Source organism: Canis lupus, chromosome 25 (genome assembly GCF_003254725.2).
Source record: "Canis lupus dingo isolate Sandy chromosome 25, ASM325472v2, whole genome shotgun sequence".
Lineage (NCBI taxonomy): Eukaryota > Metazoa > Chordata > Mammalia > Carnivora > Canidae > Canis > Canis lupus.
In genome coordinates, this window is record NC_064267.1 from 14969784 (window position 1) to 14994500 (window position 24717).

Here is a 24717-nt window from a genome sequence, read left to right on the forward strand (position 1 = left end):
TACTTGAGCCAAGGAGCCGGTGTGTGGGTGGAGGTGTAGAAGGGGAAGAGAAGCTAATGTCCCGGGCGCACGGGTGGTTTAGTTGGTTAAGTGTCTGCTTTTGGCTCTGGTTATGATCTTGGGGTCCTGGGATCCAGTCCCACCTTGGGCTCCTGTTCAATGGGGAGTCTGCTTCTCCCTCTACCCTTCTCCCTGCTCATACTCTCTTTCTCATGCTTTGTCTCTCTCTCAAATAAATAAGTACAATTAAAAAAAAAAAAAGAAGCTATTGTCTTTCCCTTAGGGAACCCATAGTGTCATTTTAACACTACAGTCTAACCCGCTGAGAGAATATGGCGTCCCTTTAAAATAACCCAATTTTTTCCAGGAAGTTTAAAGTCCTCTCTCAATATCTAATAATAGCTTTAAAAGCTTTACCAAAGGGAAGGAAGGTCAGAAGCTGGGAAGGAAAAAAGAAACTCTTACAGTAACCAGTGTCACTCTGTGGGAGTGGGTCCACTCCTCCGCAGAAAACATCCTACTGACCTCCACAAAGAATGAATATAAAACCTCTCCTCCTTTAGTTCTTTTCATCTTTGTGTCATAAAATGAAGGAGGAAAAAGAGATAATAGAATCTTGATGCCAAAAACTTCTCAAATAACTCAGAGCATTCTTCAGTAGCTTGACATACCTGAGAAATACAACCAGGTCACTATGAAGGATTTCAAATCCCCCTCACAAGAGTTGAGGGCCAGAGAGGGTTATAGTGGAAGGATCACAACTTAGTGAGACCCCCCAGGTGGAGAGCAGGAATGGAAAACAAATCCACATTCTGATCGCCAATCATCTTCTTACTGGACATGTCAATACGAATACCAGGTAACGATTTTATTCACATATAAAAAAGGATATTACAAAACAATTTGTATAAGAAAATGAAAATTTACAAATTTATAAATTCCAGTATGCAAAATAGTAATGATGAAATCTAAATTGATTCAAGCTGGTGACCTTCAAGCAATGATGGACTTTTTTTCCTTTTCTCTTCAATTTTTTTTTTTACTACCATGAACAATAGAGCTTAACTAGGTATTAGCAACAGTAACATTTTATCTAAAGTAGAAAATCTATATTTGAAAAATATATTCCATATACACAAAATGAGGAAACCCTTGCCTTTACATGGTCGGTCACCAAATCCTTGTCTCATTCTTGTTGGTGGGTCTCTGTAATGTTTGAAGTCACACCAGTTCTCACTCCCAGCCCTTTTATTACCTGATGATGATTTCCTGGCATCCACATCCTAGAGACTGAGTTCCTGTGATCGCTGTAGGATATTCCAACTATGGGAAATGCAGATTGGGCTTTTCCTCTCAAGTGTTTACACAGAGTATAGAATCTAACATTATTATATGTTTCTGCAGTAGGTGGTGGTAAAATGTCTTCATCTTGATAAAATAACCCTGGAATTTTCAAATTTAGTATCAAATGAAATCAGCTTTCAACCCTAAGTATTTCCTCACTGATCCAAAGTGATGTTTCAGGGTTTAGGGCCACAGTCTCATTCCCATCCATCTAGCTCTCTCCAGCAAGTGTTTGTCTTTGAAGTTGAGGAGGGTTTCTACATGTGGAAAATATATTCAGGTCACCAGAAGCAGCACAACCCGGGCCTACTTTGATCATCCTCTGTCAAAACAAAACGCTCAGATTGCAAACAATGGCATACATATGTGAATTACAGTGAAGCCACTCGAGGAAACTCTAGTGTGCATTTTCATAGACATCTTGTGGTCAAATCCTAAATATTTTACATGACTTTCCTAAAGGCAACTCTCCTAAGAGCTGGCGACTTATCAAAATTTAAAAACCATTGGTGAATGCTCCAAAAGGAAAAGAAAAGAGGGTACTAGGGAGACACAAAAGATTGTGGGTCACCCTGAGATGATTCTAATTTCTTATTTTGGTTCAAGGAACTGAGGTCACGAGAAGAACCAAGCACAGGCAAGCTAATCCACACATATTAGAGCCTAAAACCATGGGGAGAGAAACCGGTCCAGCTACCAAGAAGAAGGCTCATTAGATGTTCCTAACTTCCTACAGAGAGAGAGAAGCATGGTCTAATAAGTGAGAAGATAAAAAGTCCTAAGAAAGACAGATCTTTTTTAGTTCAATTTAATGTTAGGTAAAAGAGTGATCTGGGTGGGGCAATTGGGAAACTACGTATTTTAGTGCACTCAAACACAGTGATGTTCGATTTCTTTTTTAAGTGCAAATGTGAAAAGACAAAGGCCAGAGCTGATCATGTAGGTTCAAGTAGGAAACAGATAAATCCTGCTCAAGTAATTCCTCTCCAGGGTGTAAAGATTAAGAGCAAATGAGCCATCTTCCGGTTTGTGGCTGAACTGGGTTCATTGCCTCTCTTAGCTGTAGAGAAAATTCTAGTGTGTAAACACCAAGGATGTAAGGGATGGGGCGCCTGACGCCACACTTAAATCCAGCATCACTGCCTATGGCAGATGACTGTACTAACGAAATGTGCACAGTCGGAGGGACCACTGTAACACTTGGGCGGACTCCATGAGGGCAGTTATGAACTGCTCTCCTCTAGGCTGCCTGCTTTTTCTTCCCATTCTAGTATGTCGTGCAGTCTCTTAAGACGGTTCGCTGGGTGTTACATTCCAGCAGGAGGGGAACCAGATAAGCGGTAATTTCTAAAGCCCTTAGTTATAAGATATGACGCAAAAACAAAAACAAAAATAAACTCATAGGTATAGAGGACAGGCTGGTAGGCTTTGGAGGCAGAAGGAGGGGAGGGGAGGAAAATTATCTTTATAAATTATCACTTTTCTATAAGAGAGAAATTCTGGATCTTCTAAGCTCAATCACAGAGTCAGAAGTAACAAATGCTTCCATATCAATTGCTTTTCACAGAAATATGCTAATCATTGTATCCAAGTCTCTAGGATACATGTGCTAAGTGGTTTTTAACACAGGGTGGTGGGCAGCTCTTTCCCCACCACTTCCCCAGCTCAGGCTCCTCTCATTACCAGCTCCGGCAGGGGTTCACAAGTCAGTAGCTAAGGTTACAGGTTCTCCGTTCTGGAGAAGGCTTGCCCTCCTCTGATTCCTAGTCAGGCCAGTTGCCTTCTTCTAACAAACCCATGATTTAGGCAGGCAATATGAAGTCAATTATAACCTCTTAAGCTAATCAGATGATGAAAAAGTGAGTTTCATCACATACAAACACTCATTTTTGAACGCTTCGACATAATAACTCAGGTAACTAATCTGACACTGACTTTTAGTAGGATAATTGGCTATATGAAATTATTCCTGGAGAGAAAGTATAAATGAAAAAACATAGAGTCTGGGTCTTCAGTCCGGTAAAACCACATTCGCCGTGAAAATAAGCATGAATGCATTTCTGTTTCTTGTTATATGCTCATAATCTCGTAGGCTGCAAACTCGACCCATCAGTCTTTGAAGTCACGCTTGTGGCATAGAAGCTTCTTGTTTAGGAAAGATGCAAAGTATTGTGAGTGCCTGGAGTCTTTCCTTGTTATTGCTTGAGGTTTCAGCTTACAGCTGGTCTGGCTCAGAAGCAACTGGTTGAAAGGCTTAAAACGCCATCAGTTTGGTTCAGATTTATTTTCTTTTCCCCCAGAAGCCACGCAGGGTCCAGACTGTGCTCAGTTCATAAGCCTAAGCGGAGGGGCGAGTGCCCGGTGGGTTCCATCCATATGCTTCAACGGCAGAAAGAAGCAACTCCTTTAAGCTTCCTAAAACAGCAACAGAAAGGAAAGCTTGAAAAATAATACAAGTGAAAACTGCTGAGCTATAGTCTGTGACAATTATACATAACGTTTACTTGTCGTACATGTGATTTTAATAACATATGGACAGGTAGTTCATTAACAGTGTTTGGATATCCAGGTATGCACATACTCTGAGGATAAAATAAAGATTTTTATAACAACTCACAGTCACTCAGTATTTGCAAATAACACTGCAGAATTGATAATATGACCCGCAGAAACAAGTGTATTAAACAATGATTCTTTTGCTCATTTTCGACCCCTTTCAAACATTTAAAGCTTGTTTCAATGCTGCACTCTTAAAGCAGTTGTAGGCAAGATGTTAGGATCCTTTAGTCCCTTCAGAACAAAGATGATTAATGAATAGTCACATTCTCATTCTTTGCATTTAAAACTTCTGCTAAACCACTGGAGAAAGTTTAGAGATAGTTTGGAAATGAGTTCTCATCTAATCATCTTCTCCTCACTCTTCCAAGGGCAAATATCCTCAGCAAAGGGGCATGCTTAGAGCTGTCCTTTGTCACAGAAGGGCAGCGATCTAACTTCTGGAGGCATCAGCCAACTGCACGTTACTGCAAATGAAAAGAATCTTCATTTTATGTTAACCTTTCATTCACTTCTTTACTACTAATTGGGCATTGGTGACATATCAGGTAAGTTTACAAATACTTTATTCCCTAGGTCGAAGGAGAAAGAAGCTTCTAGAAATAGAAGCTTCTGAAAGAACTCTCAAAAATCTGAAATGGTTTCATCAAATATATTGATCAATTGATATGATAGTAATACCCATATGAATGCTACTATGGGAGACAAATAGTACTCATTTTGCTGATATGGAAAAAAAAATAGGGCTTTTAAGAGACCAAGCTACTAGAACCTAGGTCATCTCATATCTTTTCTACCATTCCTTCTATTATTTCATGTTGACATTTTCAATGATGGTGAAAAACATCACCAAAAAAGCTTTTCCTGTAAGTAAACAGGTTGGCCTCATTCTCCCAAGGATTTTAGCAAATGATGTCCCAAATATTTTAGTTCTATCCCTTTTCTGGGGATGTGTGTATAGGGAAAATTTGATTGGAACTGTGTCATTCAGACTAAAGAAGGTTCTCACACCTATGTGCTTTATCCTGCACCATAAAACTATCAACATCTGATTCTGGGTGGTCTTAAACCACCCACAAGAAAACTACTGTGTAAAAATACAGTTTTTGGAAACAAATGCATCATGCATTAGCAATCTGACCCTGTAAGACAAAAGAGCCATTGTGAATTTTGCAATATAGATGTTTATCAAATCATCACACTGCCATGTGATGTGTCAATTCTATCTCAATAAAGCTGGAGAGAAGAAAGGAATTGTGAAAATATGAGTGAATACTTAGGTAGGAATTTAAAGGTCCTTTGAAAATAAGGATAAATAAATCACTAAAGTGGGGGGAGGGATGCTATAATGACTCTTGCAGCCTTTCTGTATTTCTCAAACAGAAATACCATGCTGTCCTGAATTAGGAATGAGCCCATGGACCAAGCTAACTAAACACAAACTCAAGGAACTGGAAGTTTTTTGGTCCATAATACCAAGTTGATGAAAACAAATTCTTTATGAGAAGTAAGTATGTTCTCTATCTTGGAGAATCAACCTATTAAAAGGAAGTCTGAATTTCCTTTTGGAATCTAATGTATTGACAAAAACAGAACTGTTGAGCTAAATACTCGGCTGACCCTTAAAGCAAAGAGGGTCAGTCTCCCAAGGATGTAAAGTTATATCTCTCTCCTGTTTGCTCTTGAAGATTAAAGTTCACTCACTAAGTATTCAATAAATGCAACCAAAGGCAAAGTGCTTTTCAGAACCTGGAAAAGATTATCTCTTAAAATGGGCTCAAAAGATTGTGTTGTTTTTAATTATAGGGGGAAAACTGAAATGATTCATGTTTTAAAAATTCCTTTCCAGAATTCAGAATGCCTCATTTATATTTACCACATTATGTAAGAATTCTAAGATAACATATCTTAGAAAGCTAATAAACCTTTCACTAATAAATGACATTGTATAACTTGAATGTTACATTTTCTCATTCATTTTATATGTAATTATCATTTCTTTTCATGATAATCTGAGTTGAAAGTATCTTTATGGAGATCATGATTACCTTGACAACCGTCTCTGAAAAGAAGTTAATGCCATTATATACACCAATCTTCTACACTAAATGATTTACATTCATATAACTGTAATAATACTGCTTACTCCTGCCCCCATCTCACCAATGATACAAATAGAAAAAGATAGACATTGAGTCGGTTCTGATATGACTTGGCATCAAGATGTTTCACTCCTTAGTTTCAGAATTTACATCATGAAAGTGGGGACAAGCTACACAATGAAGATGAGTGGTAATTCTATTTGCTGACAATGGTCTGAAAAACCATAGATGGTCCCTGGGAACACAATTCTAGGTCCCTAAGAATTTGTGCCTAAGAACAGATGTGTGGGAAGAGGTAACTACAGACATTTGTGAAAGTAAAAGCAAGTTTATGATCAAAACCAATTGACTTGATAGCAAAGAAACTTCAGCATGTAATGAAATTGTGTCACTGATTTAATTTTAAGAGTCTCTCAAGACTTGTAGAGTACTTGGCAAAGCAGCCGGCTGGGAAATTGGCGTTAGCTGTCTTTTGCCTCTCTCACCTGCTCTTAGGGCCTGTTACGTCCTCCTCTAGGCAGCTGGGTATGCTCAGCCCCCAAGGCTTGTGGGCCACTGTCCATTCTTGAGACCCACACACAGCTCACAACTCTGCTAATTGTTGTCTTTTCTTACTATTATTATGGAAATTACAAAAATTACAGGATGGTTCAACAGAACAAGGTCAGTAAAGGCTCTTTCTCTGCTACAGAGAGATGTATTTTACCATTTAAATGCCTAATTTGTTGGCTTTTCTTCCCTTAACTCTTCATTTCCTTTATTTTGAGAAAAACAAAATTATTTTTCTCCAAAGTCAACAAATGCTTTCTGCATAGAATTCTCTATGAAGTCTCTATAGAATTTTTTTTTTTTTTTTTTGTAGTTGAGAAAAAAAGTACTATAGATTTAGATCAACACATAACCTACAGGCTCTTCTTCAAAGGAGCACACCTCCACTCACACTTTGGCTTCAGACTGAATTGGTTGCTTACAAGCAGTGAGAGCAAGGCTATGCGTGTAGGCCTTGTGGGGCCTGGGAGCCTCACTCTTGCTGACACTCTGCTCTTCTTACACTAAAGGTTGACATCTTTTCAGAAAGAATATATTCCGACATTATATGGGCTCACATGAAGGAAATGCTTGTAGACAGTAAGTCAAATTCAGGAATGGCTATATCCTCACCGGAAGAGGCATTGGTTTCCCTGATGCTTCTCTGCCTCTTGCCCTGCAGCCTGCCCAAAAGCCCCATGTCCCCTCAGTCACCATCTCTATCTCCTTGCAAATCTGATTTCAAGCCCTTTCTTCTAGAAGGTTATTATGCAGTCTTTGGACCCAGATCATGACTGACAATCAATTTCTAACCAAAAAGATCAGTGAAAGCAGAGCAATCTCAAAAACATCAGAAAAAGAGGGAAAGGAGAAGCTTGGGGAGATCAAAATTCCCATTAACGACGGTGAATCAAGCGATGGTGAGGAACTGTTTACAAGATGCTCCTGTGACTAACTCATGTCTCTCAACCAGGAACGTTGCTGGGGGTGCTGTGCTAAGTACCTGGATTTACAAGGAGTAAAAGGATGGAGCTCATTATGACCAGAGTGCCTATGCATTGAAAAAATAAAACAAAACCCACTTGTAATTTAATTTAAAACATATTCTCCATCCATATAAGACCAAGAAGTTATGAAGGATGGAAAAACTTTCTCATCAGGTCCCCCCACCTTCTATGGTGAGAGGAGTTCCAACCCGTTGGGTCTGTCCTGAGTCAATGCTGTGTCTTCATTGAGGCCAGTCACTGCCTTACCTGCAGGGATGTCTGAGTGGTCAGGTCAGTGATGTCACCACTCTCCTGCCGTAGCTGGCTTCTGGTAGTCAGTGTATTCTGAGTCAGCACTGGTTCTGTCGGGGGGCTGTTATGTCTAGAGAAATCAGTAGTTTCCATAAAGTTTTCAGAATGCTCTGGAAGAGCTCCACCAACCAAATCCTGGCTACTGTTTGAATCCAAAGATGATGAGCTTTCGTTCTCTGGACTGAGAGAATGAGTTTCTTCTCCGGGGAGTTCAGGATATGAGTCACAAAAAGAGATGTCATCACCACAAATGGGATTCTGCATCAGAGGCCAGGCGTCTGAAAACTCACCACAGATGGACCTTGAAAGGGACCCGAAGAACGTGGGCATGGTCTCCCCTGCTGGACCTGTGTGTCTAAACACACATTCAAAAGATCTTTAAGTCACCTATGGGGAGGAAAAACACCAATACAAAGCAACACGCCAGCTCTGCTTTCAAGTTTTCTAGATGCAACAACAACTGATTACGTCAGAATTCTAGTGCTTCCTTTGCTATAAACTTGCTTCCATACAAAAAGTTTAATTTCTCCACTTACTTTAAAGCTGAATGTTTATACCTACTTCTAATCAACATAGTTATGACAGAAGTGTCACAAATCATGAATATGAGACAAAAACAAAATTAATGGAGTGTAGAGTATAAAGAAAGTCGCACTGGATATCAGTAACCCTGAGAGACTCATTTACCTCTTGCCAAGGCTTTGTCCCCCTCCGATGTCCAGAATGTCATTAATAATATTTTGTAAATGATGTCTCATAGTTTGACATGAAAAGTGCTAGATTAGTAGAATGCATATTTGCACAAGGGGACATGCATTATATGGATTAAAAATACCGAGTTACCTCTCCTGAAGAGTGGCCTTGGAATGCACCCTACAGCCAAGAGTCACCCGGTCCCCGCTGCAGGCCTCATCACAGCACAGAGATGGAATCAAGTGGACAGGCCCTAGGGAAGCCAGCAGAGGTGTGAAGCACAAGGCTGTCTTCTGGGAACTTTCTCTTTAATACCGGCTCAACAGTGCTGGAGAAAATTCAGCTATTCCCCTTTGGGTGACTCTTTGGGGAAAGGAAATATGAGGTTTAATTCTCTCTCTTTTGGGAAGCCTGGGTGGCTCAGTGGTTGAGCATCTGCCTTCAGCTCAGGTCATGATCCTGGGGTCCTGGGATCAAGTCCTATATCAGGCTCCCTGCAGCAGGGAGCCTGCTTCTCCCTCTGTCTGTGTCTCTGCCTCTCTCTGTGTCTTTCAGGAATAAATAAAATCTTAAAAAAAAAATCTCTCTTTTTTGTTATCTTACAAAAATGCTAAAGTGCTTGTATGAAGTACCTCGGGTAGTCAAACCCAGACAGGCTGAATGGTGGTGCTGGGGCTGGTGGAAAATGGGACATGGGGGCGGCAGGTCACTTTACTGGAGATGGAGCTTCAGTTTGGAAAGATGAAGGGGCTCTGCTGATGACTGGTGGCGATGGCTGTATAACAGTGGGAATGGACTCAATGCCACTGAACTGCACACTTAAATGATGTTAAAATGATACATTTCATCTGACATTTTACCACAATAAAAAATAACACTGAAAGGTAAGGACACAGCCTGTGAAAGCAAATGTGAAATGAGACTGTCCTACATCAATGGTAGAACAGAAATGGTAGAAACAAGAGCATATTTCTGCTGAGTGGACTAGCAGTTAGAACAAGAACATAAACACATTCAAACCCTTAACACACACAAACACAGACTCACACACAGTAATTATTATTATTTTTTTTACTTCTAGGAATGTAATGTAAGGAGCAACTAGATGTGTACACACATCTTTACAAACCATTTTGTTCACTGAGGCAGCATAGATGTTTGATTACAAAGATAATATAAGCCTACTGAAGGAAAAATTTTTTTTTAATTTTTTTAAACTTAAATATTTTATTTATTTATTAATGACAGACACAGAAAGAGGCAGAGACATAGGCAGAGGAAGCAGCAGCTCCCTGTGGGGAGCCTGATATGGGACTCCATCCCAGGATCCTGGGATCCCGATCTGAGCCAAAGGCAGACACTCAATCACTGAGCCACCCAGGTGTCCCAGAAAAGAAATTAAAAAAAAAAAAAGATTTTAAAGAGAGGGATTAAGATAAGAAATTTAAAAATAACTATTACCTAACTTCATGAACTGGAAATATACACTATCAACATTTAGTGAACTTTTCTCTCTGTATACACATACATATATAATTCTGGTTTCATAGAACCATATACATACTAAAGCATACAAATATAGAGACACATACAGAAAGAGAGAAAAAGATGTGGAGAAATTATATGTTTACATATACATCTATATGTTTATGTGTGTAACCCAAGTTTTCATGAGTAATTCTCTCTTTTATCAAAAGGAAAAAATATTGTGGAATTAATAGTTTTCTTTTTGAAAATGAATGTTAAACATTGACATGCATTTGTGAACCAGTGTGAGGTAGGCTGGATAACTGCACACATTCGCCTAAATCTCTCTCAGTGTGGGCCCCACCTTGTGCTAAGTGAGTATATGTCACTGTGCTGCTGTGAGCATGGGGAACTTCCTGGATCCATGGCCAGTCAACTCAGCAAGCCCATGTCACGCTCACCGTGAGACATTTCAAAATTATTTAAAAGCAAAAGGCACTGCTTTTCCTTTTCAAAATGACTGTTTCTAGGGCTCAAGCAGCAAAAGTGCAAGATGAGCCTGGAACTTATTTTGTGTCCCAGAAATTAAGAAAGTGCTAAAAGAATAACTAGGACACGTCAAAATGACACATGAGGCGGCATGAAGGGACATGCACTGGCCAAACCTAGGAAAATGTGAGTAACAACGTAAATGATGATAGCAAAGGAGCATACGCCGTGGAATAGAGCCCACAAGTCCACATTAATTCAAATAAATAAATGAGGAAGAAGTTCTTTCTTGCTGTAGGAAGCCAACTAATAAAGGTGGAGAGAATGATGGAATTACAACACAAGCGTTTGTAACCATCATCGTAATGACTGATTCAGGTAAGAATCATCAGTGGATGCTAAACTCCTGGGTGAAAGTTTGGAGAGTTAACAGGGTATTTACATATTTACATAGTCTCAGAGAGTCTCCTGCAAGGTACTGATGAACTACAAAGAGAAGAACACTAACGTTACAGCAGAGAAACCTGGCAGGTGCCACCTTAACGAAGGGACCCAAATTACCCCGACCAGAACAGGACAGCCACACATGCTGTGACTCTTGATGAGGGACACTGGGAAGGACACAGCATCACCTCTGCAGTATTTCTCAATATAGTCTTACAGAAACATCAGGCAAACCCAAACTAAGGGTCATTCTACAAAATTACTGGCCTGTGCTTGTCAAAAATAATAATGTCATGAAAGATTAAGGACCTATGTCAGATTAAAATAAGGTAAAGAGATTTGACAACTAAATGCAACAATGTCATTTGGGATTTTCTTTTACTATAAAGGACATTTTTGCAACAATTAAGAAAATCTGAATACGCTCTATAGATTATACGATAGCTTTGATTTAACGTCAATTTCCTGATTTTCATAAACTGTGCTGTTCTGTAAGAAAATGTTCTTGTTCTTTGGAAACAAACATGATTAGTATTGAGGGGAAAGTAGATCATCATTTGCAACTGATTTTTAAGCGGAGATGGAAAAATTGTGTATAAGTACATATATCTCTATGCTACTTAGAAAAATGTTAAAGCAGATGTGGAAATGAGATAAAATGTTGTTATTTGGGGAATCTGGGTGAAGACAGCGTCAGAAGTCTTTGTATCATTCTTTCAACATTTGTTTAAGTCTTAAATTATGTCAAAGTAAAAAGACAGAAGAAAAAAGGCACTGCCATAAAGCAGGAAACCACATATAAGTGGTCAGCTATCCTGAACCTTTCTAGGCTTGGTGTTCTTTTAGGAGGATGTGCGCCAACGCCATCTGCCTATTTAATCTTTCTTTTTGGATAGATGTTAAGAGGAGACAGAGTTTGCCCAAAGCTGCATTTTACTACATTGGAGTTCATCTCTCAGGAATTATTCCTGCCCTCTCAGACCCCAGCCACGCTGTGCCAGCACAGTGTCTGGGAACCCCAGCACTGGCGGTGTTTTGGGGATCACTCAGGTATTGTCAAGACTGTCTAGAGGTCTATTACCTACATAGGCAAAGGCAAAAATAGAGCCACACACGCCACAGAAAGACTTATATTTTGTTCCCAGCCCATTCCTAAAACAGAAGGCAGTAATGAGCAGTAGCAAAATAAGTCTGCTGAAAACTTCTTACTCCACATATGGAACGTTAGATCAGAAAATGGAATCCTGTAATTTCTTGGTAAGAACGACTGGACAGTTCCAAGAGCATCAGTCAATCTAAGTGGATTGAAACACTCAGCTTCAAGAGCGGCTCTGAGAGACAAAATGGCACTCTCGGCATTGCTTTAAAGGTGCTATGAGAACATAAGGCCAGGCAGGAAGGGCCAGACATCTAGGAAGGCTGCTGCCATCCAATTCTACTCTGTAGAGGAGGTGAGGGGTCTTCACAGTGGGGGCCAAGAGGGAAGTGTAAGTGTTTGAACCTCATACTGATGAATATAAGTAAGTGGCAGAGAAAGTATTATCTTTGCCCATTTTTTTTGCCCTGGTGAGAAACCAATTTCCATTTGCATGACTTCCCTAAACTTCCTTTGGCCAGTAGTCCCAGGGGCAACTGAGGTATGTGTAAACCCCTGTCATAGATCTTTCTCCCTGCTCTTCTTATTAATGTCCAAAAAGACATTAATAAGACACATCCAAGTTCAGCTTGAATCCAACAGACAAGACAAGATATACACTCCTACTCTACAAAAGGAGGATACTATTTTCAATCAGTTGGCCCAAAACAATAAAGGTAAACTTGCCTTAAAATGTTGCTGAACAATTCTAGAATTTTAATGAGATGCTTCTGTTTGATACTTAAGAGGCTCAAAACACCCAAACCATTGGGGGACAGAGAATAATTTAACAAGATTAGCTTTAACTAGAAAACCAAGCAGAGCAACCTAGCTGTGGGACGAACAGGGACAAGTGTTTGCAAGGTCTATGTCCCTTGTGCTCCCCTGAATGGCCTCTTGACTGGCTGCACTTACCACAGGTCTGGGCCGAGTCCCGGTGGCACCGACAACACGCTCTGGGAACAGATTCGTTGAGCCGACGTCTGTCAAAACATGACAGTTCAGAACCGTTGTACTGAATGTCTTGTGCTCTCAGAGACCCTACAGGGGGCGAGAATTCCGTCAGTGAAGACCATCTCCTCTATAAAGACCAACGAACACCTTAATGCAGACAGGTACCCCTCTAGCTCTTATATTTCTGAAGAGAAAGACAACCATCATTCACATTTAAAAATATTTCTTCTTACATGAAGGCACAAATAGGAATTAATATGGTAAAGCTCAAATTATAGAGCATTTCTGTTGCCAACTTGGAATGGCTTTCATTTTTGCCGGATGGCAGGGGATGCTGCTGCTTTTTCAATGTCCTTATTAAGCGGTGCCTCTGGGGGACCAAGGGGCTATGGACTCCCTTTCCACATCCACTCTGTCCCTTTATAGCTCCTGACTGTTGTCCCAGTCAAGGCCTCGTGGACCCTCTGGTGACAATGATGACAAACACATTTCACCCAAATGCTAACAAACAGAAAGAGCTCCAAACTCACAGCTGGGTTTTTTCTCCATAAATTGCCTCTTACAATAGATGACACAGAGGATGAGCAGGGCCAGCAGGACAGTGGCCAGGGCGCTGCAGATAACGGCCGCCAGGGCTGTGTCCCGCGGGCTGGAGGCCGTGGATGGGATCTTCACGAGGTTGACCTTACTGGTACCTGGAAACCACAAGAAGGGGGTCAGCAGGCTCTCAACAACCTCGGAGACTCTGATGCTTACACTTGACTTGAGGGTCATCTTTAATAATGGCCTTCATGGAAGGTAAGTCAGACCCCAGAAAACAAGAGGAGGTATTCTAAGAAGGCTCAGTGTTCCCTCTTCTTAGAAGATCTCTTTAGCACTGCACCTTCACCCTGCACCCCAAATGTGTGGATGTGCCACTCCTCCTTTCCCACAGCACCGCGGACACACAATCCTCAACACATTGCATTGCCTGAATGTTCTTTTAGGCCCACTAGACCAGAGCTGTTTGCCAGCTGGAATTCCTCATCTTTTTCCATCTCCCAGTGCTTGACACAGCATTTGGCACATAGTAGGTGTGTAATATTTGCTATTTGATTGGAATTAGACTGCCTACATTTTCAAACACACTGACTTAAGGGATGCTTTTTGGGGCAACTTTAGGGAAAATAAGGAGTGGGATCATTCACAACCTAATTGTGACCCCCAATCTCTGAGACAGTGAACATTTTTTAATGCCTGGCTATTGAATTACTGAACAACAGCTAAATTTTAGAGAAAAAAACAAACAAACAAATACTATTTCTATACTATGGCTGGGCAGCACAGTAATGTATTAAGAAAGTGTCAAGAAAGAGATTCTATTTTAGAGGGAGGTATTGTATCATGGTCAAGGGCTAAGGTTCTGGAATCTCATTGCCTGGCTTAACCTCTGGATTTCTAACCCTGAGCCAATTATTCAATCTCACAGAGTATCACTCGCACCTCTGTTCTATAGAGGTAATAATAGGATCTGTCTCACCTGGCTGTTGAAAGGGTGAAATGCATTATATCAGGTGAAGCATGTAGAACAGGCCCTGTACTCGGTGCTCTAGAACCACTGATTGCTGTTATTAATCATGATGATATAATTAGCACTTAACTTTCTTAGGGTACTGGGAAGCATGAACTCACTTAAATTAGAAATCTATATTAAGTGCAGTCAATTCATAACCTACTAACTAACCTGAGAAGAATCTGAGAGAGCTTGAAGCCTAAACAGACAGGCAGTTATGCCTTTTCCTCCTCTGGGTACCTGCCCTGCAAGATGAGGTGGGCCCTTCTGCTCCCTGCGGATGCTCTCACTTCCTTAGTGCCCTCCTGCAAGGCTGAGGGTTACTCCAGATCACTGTGGCCTGAGAGAAACATAACATGCGTCCCTCGTGTAATTTGAAGTTGTCTAGAAGCCATGTTAAAAAAAGTAAAACAAACAGGTAAAATTTATCTATTTTACCTAACCCAATATATCTTAAAATATATTGTTTTCATGTAGTCAATGTACAAATTATTAATGACATAGTTTACATTCTCTATTTGTACAAAACTTTCAAAGTCCAATGTGATTTCACATGGACATCACCATCTCCTTTTGGACTAAGCACATTTCAGGTGCTCACTGGCCACATACGGCTAATGGCAGTTGTATGGATATCACAATCCTAGACATTAAAGGTTTATATCTCCATTTGTGCAGCGTGGCACCTAGATGCAAGCCAACTCATTATTTGGTACCTTTCTTCTCGTCCCTGGCTACACATCTCTCCAATCCCATCAGACTGATTTCCACTATATGACACCTGAGGCTAGAATCAGAAATTTCTGAGCTAGTAATATTGACTGATAAAAATAGGAAAGCAGGAGTGATCATCCAGGAACATCAAATTTTGGTATTTCTAGGCTCAAGAATTCTGGGGCCACATTGATAAAAGTCTTCTATTGCTACCCAGAAGGCACCTAAGCTATATGCCTTGGGCTTGGATGATTAAGAATCACAATCCAATCATACATTTTAAAAGATATTTGTTCGTAAACATGTTTCATATTCATAAAATATATTTACCACTTGTAGCTATATAGACATCCTATAATCATCAAACAGCACAAACTGAAGTGCATCATACAGCAAGTTAAACAAATTACATCCCTGACCTGATAGAGATTAAATCTAAATCTGAAACAGCCTCTATCAGTGGACAAATTCACAGGAGGATATATGAACACAGGCACAGCTGTACAAACACTGACAAATCAATAACCGAATAGGAATTCATATCCTGCGCAAGGGAAATAGTAGGCTACCCCACAGGGTAAGGGATTTGGGAAATGGAATTCTTATCTGTTTGGACCAAATGGTGCAGTTGTGGAAAACTGCCACCTTGCTTATGTTTGTGAAAAAGGTGGTTGACTTCAGAGCGAGATCAGTTGAAATTCTTCCTCAAATAAACCAGCTCCACACAATGCAGGGCTTTAGCAAGAGCTATTGTCAGAATGCAACACAGTACATGATTTGAGGTGAAGATCTCAAAGTTCCTAACTCTGTTGTAACTATGGAATTCAGCTCATTCATTCACATGCTACTGGATATTTAGGAAAACCCTACTAAGAATTGGGACTTCCCATTAAAGTAGAATCATGATTAGCATTCTTTAAGTTCTTGTTTAACTTCTTTTTAAGTATATTAGTCAACTTATGTACCTTCATATGAAAGGAACTTTATAAACATGCTAAAATACCTCTGATGGGGATTTTGAGTCTGGTGGTTTGTGATTCAAGATCTATTTTCCCCAAGTGAATCATAAAAGTCTTAGGAATAACTATCTTTCCATGGTAGGGTACTAATATCGTAATCTCAATGATATCCAGTTGCCATAATAACATCGATTTTTTTTAAAGAGTGCACTCAGTAAAGCCCCTTCTCTCTACATCTCCCTGGAAGTAGCATCTGAAGATGAACAAGAAAAACATAATAGTTTTACCTCTCAACGTTTGACACCTAATAAGAAAAGGTCTCAGAGAGGTCTCCATGGGAAGCAGGGCTCTGGAAACCACATTCTGGATTTTTGTTTATATGTACAAGTTTACGACAACAGTTACAGCAAGCAATCTATTTTATAGAAAATGGGCTCATCATTTTTAGGCTCCATCATCACACAGAAATGCAGACATTTATGTGGACACTATGGAAGACTGGGCTGTCTATCATTTAAGAACCACTAATTCACATAAATTTCTGCTAAAAGCCTATTTCCTTATAACTCTTTTTGATTTGAGTAGAAAAGAAATAAAAGGAGGGGAGGGGGAGAGAGGGAGGAGGAGGTGAGTATCAATTATATGAAGTGGCTTCTACTCTATTAAATTCTGGTTATTTGAGGTGTTGCTGATGATTTCTCAGAAAAAGATTTCTCTACTACAAACTAAAAAATATTGTTTTGCTGACCTGTGACCGCTACAATGATACTGAGGTTAAAGATTCTTTCCACTCACATGCCTCGACTAAATTCCCTGTCCATAGTTGACCAAGCGTATTGAATGCCTGCAAGGAATTTTACCCGTACCTTATTAGGATTCTGATAGTACTTCTAAAGAACAGAGAACAGGAATGTTCAGTCTTTGGAAAGTTTTAACTTTTCTGGAATACAAAGACATCTCTTACCCTAATTAAGTTATTAAATTCCACTATAATCTTAGCAATACCCTCCGGCAAAGTTACTTCAGAGTGAGAACTGTTTTCTTAACTTAAATTTTATATTACATTAGATAAGTGCAAATTTTATACTATACATTTCCTTAGGAGTTCGGCCTAGCGGAACAATTACATACTGAGTACCTAACTGTGACTTAGACATCCTATAAGACATTAAATAAGTTGAATGAGAATCTGAACAGAAGAAGAGGAAACAGAGGTCACCAACAAAGTCTGGCAATCGTTTTTATACAAGTCTTTTACCTTCTTCGGAGTGTGACCAAGGTGCAAAATATCCAAGTTGCAGAGATAGTCTCCTTACATCTTACCCCCTAAACAGCTTCAGAATGTAGCTGGAGAGACACATATCATGGAGAGGTCTGTGTTACTGGACCCTGACCAGTCAAGGAAAAGTCTTAAAAGATTAGGAACTCAATGTGCAGGCCACAGACCTGACCGGAATGAGCTTCTGTAGGCTTTGGGTGCTATTCTAGCCCTGGACACTGCTAACAGACCTCCAGGGATTTCATTCCCCTTACAACCAGGCAAAGCTGTGACAATGCACTGATGGCCCTCATTGTATAAGATGAGAAAACCAAGACTTAGGGTAGTTTGCTCAAGGTTAGACCACAAAGTAAGATGGCTCGAGAACTGAAACCAGACTTTGGGATCCTCTCCAGTGGGCCATGCTGGCCCATGGATGCATGTAGCTTCTGAGTGAGTAACACATTTTGCCAGGAAAAGATTAGCAAAATGTGGCTCCTGTGTATGTGCAGGCCATGCCCACTTCTGCTGGGAGAAACCAGCCAGGTCATGGAGAGATCAGGGGATTTTCTGAATGGCAGACTGTCCGGCTGTGCATGAAGCCAGTTCAGCATGAGTGCATCTGCCCCGAGAAAGCATTTCAGGGCCACTCGGCCTCAGTGTGGATCTCATCTTGCATGCCCACAGCAGGCACACAGAGCAATGCCTGAGTGTCACTGAGGCAAGGAGGAGAGGAATGTTTATGATGAGTCTGGGAAGGTTCAGAAGTATCAGGCTCCGATGTGTGCTCTGGGGGGTTTCATTTGTAATTCCATAGGTCTGCTACTCCCGATCTCCCTACATGTGTAACCATGTTGACTTCCTAGCAGGCTGTTTACAAACCTGCTCAACAGAAGATCCTTCTTCCCAGAGCATCCTCCTGACCAAGAGCCCTCCTCAAGGAGGGCTGACGTGGGAGGAAGGAAACTGGCCTCCCTGTTTTAGCTCTCACTGCTTTCCACCCTGGCCACGGACAAGACTTCTGAGGCTTGGTTTCCTCATAGAGAAGACTAAATAGTGGCTCAAGTAGATACCAGATCCACCATCAAGGAGGCTGAGCATCTCACAGGCCAGATGAGCTCCTGTGGAGTGAGCGGCCATGCACACTTGGACATGTTGGCTATTAAGAAAGTCCTGTGGGGATCCCTGGGTGGCGCAGCGGTTTGGCGCCTGCCTTTGGCCCAGAGCGCGATCCTGGAGACCTGGGATCGAATCCCACGTCGGGCTCCCAGTGCATGGAGCCTGCTTCTCCCTCTGTCTGTGTCTCTGCGCCTCTCTCTCTCTGTGACTATAATAAATAAAAGGGAGTGTTTAAAAAAAAAAAAAAAAAAAGAAAGTCCTGTGATCTGTGGCCTGGCTGATTTCTTCCTACAGAAACACCCAAGGCCTTCACATTAAAGAATAGGTAAAGAATAAGATTGAGTAGGATGCTGTATTTTACTACTCTAAAATTTTTATTTCCAGTCTGGGCTGCTTCCCTGAACTCTAGATTCATCTAATAACTTATTTGAAGATCTCTACTTGGAATGGAGATGCATCTTAAACTCCATAATGAGTCCAAAAGATGACCTCTTACAACCTCTGATAGTCCCGACCTCCTCGCTTCCTTCCACAAACGCTCTGTCCCCACAGACCTCTCCTGCTCACGGCCTATGGGCTAGGCTCATCCCGGGCTGCACAGATGACTCCTTCAGCTGTCCTTCTGCAAACATCACCCACTTAGCAAGACTCCCCCCCCACCAAACTCTTTAAAACTACAGCGTCTCACCAGTGCTTCCTACCCCCTTTCCTGCTTGCTTTACCTTCCTAGTCCTCACTGCCCTCTGGCACTTTATGTGTTTAACTTGTTTGGTTCATTGTCATTCTCTCCGCTGGAACCCATCCTGTGTCCCCAAACATACCCATTGGGCTTGTGTTTAAGTGGGGCCTGGCCAGAGGGCCATATTTTCCAGACTCCTTTGCAGCTAGGCATGATGATATGTCTAAGTTAGAGGCAACAGGGGATGGGAGGGATGAACAGAAGTGATGCACAAAGTATGTGTCATCTCCTATTTAGGGACAGATTGCTTGCCCGAGACATCCTCTTCTCTGTGGACTGCAAGCTGGATATGGCTAGATTATGCCCAGTCTTGATCCTACTGATGAGGAAGATATCCAAAGGCTGGGAACGTGCTGCGGAGTCAGCAGCTGGCCTCTGAATGACAACCTGCAGCAGACCTGCTCCTCCATGCTGGACTGGTCACACTACTGCCAGATGGAAAGGGGAACATCTATCTTATGTAACTAGGCGGCAATGTTTTTGGGTGTCCTTGTAATAGCAACTTAGCTTCTACCTGAATCAATTTCACCTCCCACTTAAATTCAGCTTCCACAAGGGCAGGGATTTTCATCAGTGTTGTCCACTACCATATCTATACCATCCACCACCATAGCTGGTGCCCATGTGTCTTTGATAAATGATGGGATGAATGAACACTTGTGAAAGAAACTGGAAGATTCTAAAGAGCCAAAAGTTAATTTAACAGGGACCTCTCTAATTAATAAGGTGAGATTATGCCACCAGTGTCTTTGCCTCACGTGCTTCCACCCTTGGCTCCCCAGCTGGTGACGGTGCAGATGGAAACAGCTGGCAGCAAATAACAGTTCCACTTACATGCTCTTTATGTGATGTTAATGTGACCACAGGTGAAAGAGCAAGGGTTGCTTGGATTTATCAACACACAAAACTTGAAGATTATTGATTATCCCCGCAGAATGAATATGAGACAGAAACTTCACCTTCTCTAGTCAGTTTTAATTAGTACTCCAAGGACTCATCACAAAGGGGTCTTATTTTAGTTATTATATGTCAAATATAACCTTAGTTAACAATACATCCATCATGATGACTAATTTATAATGAATTACCAAAGAAGCTAGAAAAGGGAGGACCTTTGGGAGGCCATGCACATCTTCCAGTGAAAGCCGCTTGGTGTTAATTTTGGAAACTGATTACTAGCTGAATTGGATAAAAGGGAATGATTAAGCATTCTTTTCATTTTATCAAATCAGGCACACTAATCTTATCTTTTTACTGAGCCTCTCCCCCTAAAACTATGCAGAAGTATGCAGAAAATGACATAGGCATCTACAGAACTGTTAATGACAGGAACCCATAATTATTTTTTGGAGACAGCTACCCAGATTATCAAAACACCATCCTGGCTTCCGTATGCCAAACACCTACAGAGGGCCAGCCTCTTACTTACTTGCTTTTGAAAAGTCATAATAATCCTTTACAGTTAGGGTTTTGTACATGAAGAAGGCTCTACATACCTATATATTTTTTAATATCAAACAAATATTGGGTGGTTGGATCTAGATGTGAGTCTAATTTGTCTCTGGCTCCAAAACTTATGCTTTTTTTTTTTTTGTAAATTTTGCTATGCTTTTTTGCAACCATTTAGAGCAAAAAATTTACTATAGTGTGAAGGATTCTTGGCTCCAGTTTTGTACAGACCAGTAAATTCTACTTAATCAGCTAACATATACAAAATAACTTGACTTAATTTAAAACACAAACCTAGCTTCACAAATTCAAACTGTCTTATCCCCAAGATTAGAGGCTATTGTATTTTTTTTTTGCAGGGAAAGATAATGTATGATCTTTTTAAGTGTTATTTTTAAGATCTCTATGATATAATTAGATGAGAAGCAAATAAATACAGTAGGGAAAAACAAGCTGTAAATGAACTGTATTTTCTGAGTTTCTGTTTTCAAGATTTCAGTAATACCTTGTGTTTTCATCAGAGAGTTTAGCACATGCAAATAAATAATACATCAGATTTCCTTCCCTATAACATGTCTCTCCAACATAATTGGAAGTGTGAGCATTGATAACCATATTCTGGCACATGTAATTCAACTGACAATTAGTTCTGAAACATAAACATACAATTTAGGCATTTCCTAATAATTTTCACTGAAATATTTTATATTTGACATTTATGTTTGTTTCAAGTAAACTACAATTCAATCCATTGTTGTCTATACTCTTCTATCACCACTGATAAAAATCCTGTATCAAATAAAGGTTTAACAAAATTAAAACCTGATGAATCCATTTCTAGTAATGCTCTTTAACAACAACAAAAAATACTAACAAAGAACTCTTTGCAATGTTAATTGAGGCGAGGGTACAGTTATGGAGTGTAAGCTTTATCTTGTTAATCGAAACTGGATAAACAAAAATATCTATGTTAGCACTCAACATATGAATTCCAGATGTACCACAAAAGAGTCTGCCACTAAACAAAATAGTTGGATTTTTTTAATCCACTTTATATCAAGCATTCTGACATTGTATAAATGTCAAGAGTGAGCCTTCCTCATTTATTTCTTTTCATCTTGGACTTTGGTCTTAGAACTATGTGGTTTGCTTTTTAGTAACTGATAGAAATATTATTCCAAAATTAGCTTTTTCTGTGTGTGTGTGTATATACATATATATGTATATATATATGTGTATATATATGTGATATATATATATATATATATACTGGACTGATTTTTTTTATTGTGGTAAAATATACATAACATTTACCACTTTTGACATTGGGTATATTCATAATGTTATGCAACCATCACCACTAATTCTAGAACATTTTCATCACCTCAGAAGGAAACTCTATACCCATTAAGCAGTCAATCTACATTTTTCTTTCTTTCCACTTCCTGGTAAGCACTAATCTCCTTTCTGTCTCTATGATTTGTCTATTCTGGATATTTCATCTAAATGGAATCATACAATATTATGTGGCCTTTTGTGTCTAGCTTCTATCACTTAGCATAATGTTTTCATGGTTCAACCATTCTGTAGCATGTAAAAGAACTTCATTCCTTTTATGGCTGAATACCAGTCCATGCTTTGGATATACTGCTTTTGTTTATCCATTCATCAGATGATGGACATTTGGGTTCTCTCTGCCTTTTGGGTATTGTAATAATGCTGCTTTAAGTTTCATATATAAGCGTTTCCCATATATTTTAAAACTTTTCACAAAGATATATTGTTTCACATGCTATCAAAAGACACATTATTATTACACTAAATTATTAAGTTAAAGTTAATTAATAACTCAGGAAATAAAAGTATTTCCTGAGCAAGAACTAAGAGGAAAGTGGAGGGAGATGTGATGTCAGGGAAGCTGGTCAGGGTCAGTTCATGGAGGGATTTAAAGACTGTAGTGTGGAGTCTGGATTCTATTCTAAGAATAACAGGATATAGTCAACAACAGTGGAATACACATTCTTCTCAAGTGCACATAGAATATTATTCAGGATAGACCATAAGTGAGGTCACAAAACAAGTTTCAATAAAGTTTTAAAAATTGAACCAGGCAAAGTCCCTTTTCTAATCACGAAGGAATGAAACTAGAAATCACTAACAGAAGGAAAACAGGAAAACTTACAAATATGAAGAAATTAAGCAATATGCTCTTAAATAATAAGTGAAGGAAGAAATTGCAAGGGAAGTTAGAAAACCTTTTGAGATGAATGAAAAGGTTTGAAAGCCACAGCATAACAAAACCTATGGGATGCAGCAAAAGGGAATCTTAGAGGAAAATTTATAGCAGTATAAGTCTATATTGAAAAAGAAGATCTAAAGTTAATAATTTAAACTTCAGCTTTCAAAGACATTTAGAAAAAGAAGAGTAAATGAACCCAAAAGCTAGCAGATGGGAGGAGATAATAAGAATTAGAGCAGAGATAAATGAAATAGAGTAGAAAAACAATACAGAGAATCAACAAGCCCAAGAGCTGATCTTTGAAAAGTTCAACAAAATTGACAAAACTTCAGACTGACTTTAAAAAGGGAGTAGATATAAATTATTAACATCAGAAATGAAAGAGAACATTGCAACTGACTTTATAGAAATAAAAAGGATTATAAGAGAATACTACAAACAACTGCATACCAACATACTGGATAAACCAGATGAAATGAACAATTCTTAGAAATATACAAACCAACAAAAATGAGACAGAAGAAACAGAAAATCAGAACCTATTAGAAACCTATTAGAAGTAAGGAGACAGAATCAGTCATCAAAAACCTCCCAGGAAAGAAAAGCCCAGGACCTGATGACTCCACTGATGAATTCTACCAAATATTTAAAGAAGGATTCACATCACTCCTTCTCAAACTCTTCCCAAAAAATGAAGAAGAGAGAACACCTTCAAACTTTCTAGGGGGCCAGAATTACCCTATGTAGATGAAGGCACTACAGAGAAAGAAAACCACAGATCAAGAGTCCTTATAAAGATAGACACCAAACCCTCCACAAAATAAACTTAAGGAGGTAAAAACTTGGACACTGGGAATTACAACACATTGCTGAAAGAAATGGCAGAATAAATGGATTTACAAATAAATGGAGAGACATCCCATGTTGATAGATTGGAATATTCAATATTGTTAAGATGACAATACAATCCAAAGTGACATACATAAGGTGCCTGGCTGGCTGAATCAGTAGAGCATGCAACTCTTGATCTCGGGGTTGTGAGTTCAAGCCCCACACTGGGTGTAGAGCTTGCTTTTTAAAAAGTACAGATTTAAGTAAAAACTCCATTAAAAAATAACAATGTGATACATGCAATTGAATGCAACCTCTATCAAAATCCCAATGGTTTTTTTTTTTTTGCAGAAATGAAAAAAAAATCCTAAAATTCATACTGAACTTCAAAGAATTCTAAATAGCCAAAACAGTCTTGAAAAAGAACAATGTTGGAGGATTCACACTTCCTAAATTCCAAACTTACCATAAATGCTAGAATAATCAGAAAGTATGGTACTGACATAAGGATAGACATACAGACCAATGGGATATGACTGACAGCCCAGAAATAAACCCATACAACAATGATCAACTGATTTTTGACAAGAGTACCAAAACTGTTCAATGGGAGAAAGAACAGTCTCTTCAACAAATGGTGGTGGGAAAACTGGATATCCACATGCAAAAGAATGAAGTTGGATCCTATCTCATGTATTAAAAGATTAATACATGAACCAAAGACCTAAATTTAAAAGTAAAAGCTATAAAATTCCTAGGGGAAAACATAGAGGAAAAAATCTTCATGACCTTGGATTTGGCAATAGTTCCTTAAATATATACCAAAAGCACAGGCGACAAAAGCAAA

At 39.6% G+C, this 24717-nt stretch overlaps 1 protein-coding gene across 3 annotated transcripts in view; it reads right to left on the reverse strand.

The window, feature by feature from the left end:
- Positions 1 to 847: 847 nt before the first annotated feature.
- TNFRSF19 (TNF receptor superfamily member 19) overlaps positions 848 to 24717 on the reverse strand; it is an 89877-nt gene continuing 66007 nt past the window's right edge. For all 3 annotated transcript variants that reach the window (XM_025462704.3, XM_025462705.3, XM_025462706.3), the window contains 5 exons: positions 13541 to 13705; positions 12972 to 13097; positions 8672 to 8774; positions 7784 to 8183; positions 848 to 3759 (listed from right to left, as the gene is read on the reverse strand). In XM_025462704.3, the coding sequence (XP_025318489.1) occupies positions 3751 to 3759; positions 7784 to 8183; positions 8672 to 8774; positions 12972 to 13097; positions 13541 to 13705 (803 nt within the window). In that variant the 3' untranslated portion in view covers positions 848 to 3750. The remainder of the gene's footprint in view (positions 3760 to 7783; positions 8184 to 8671; positions 8775 to 12971; positions 13098 to 13540; positions 13706 to 24717) is intronic.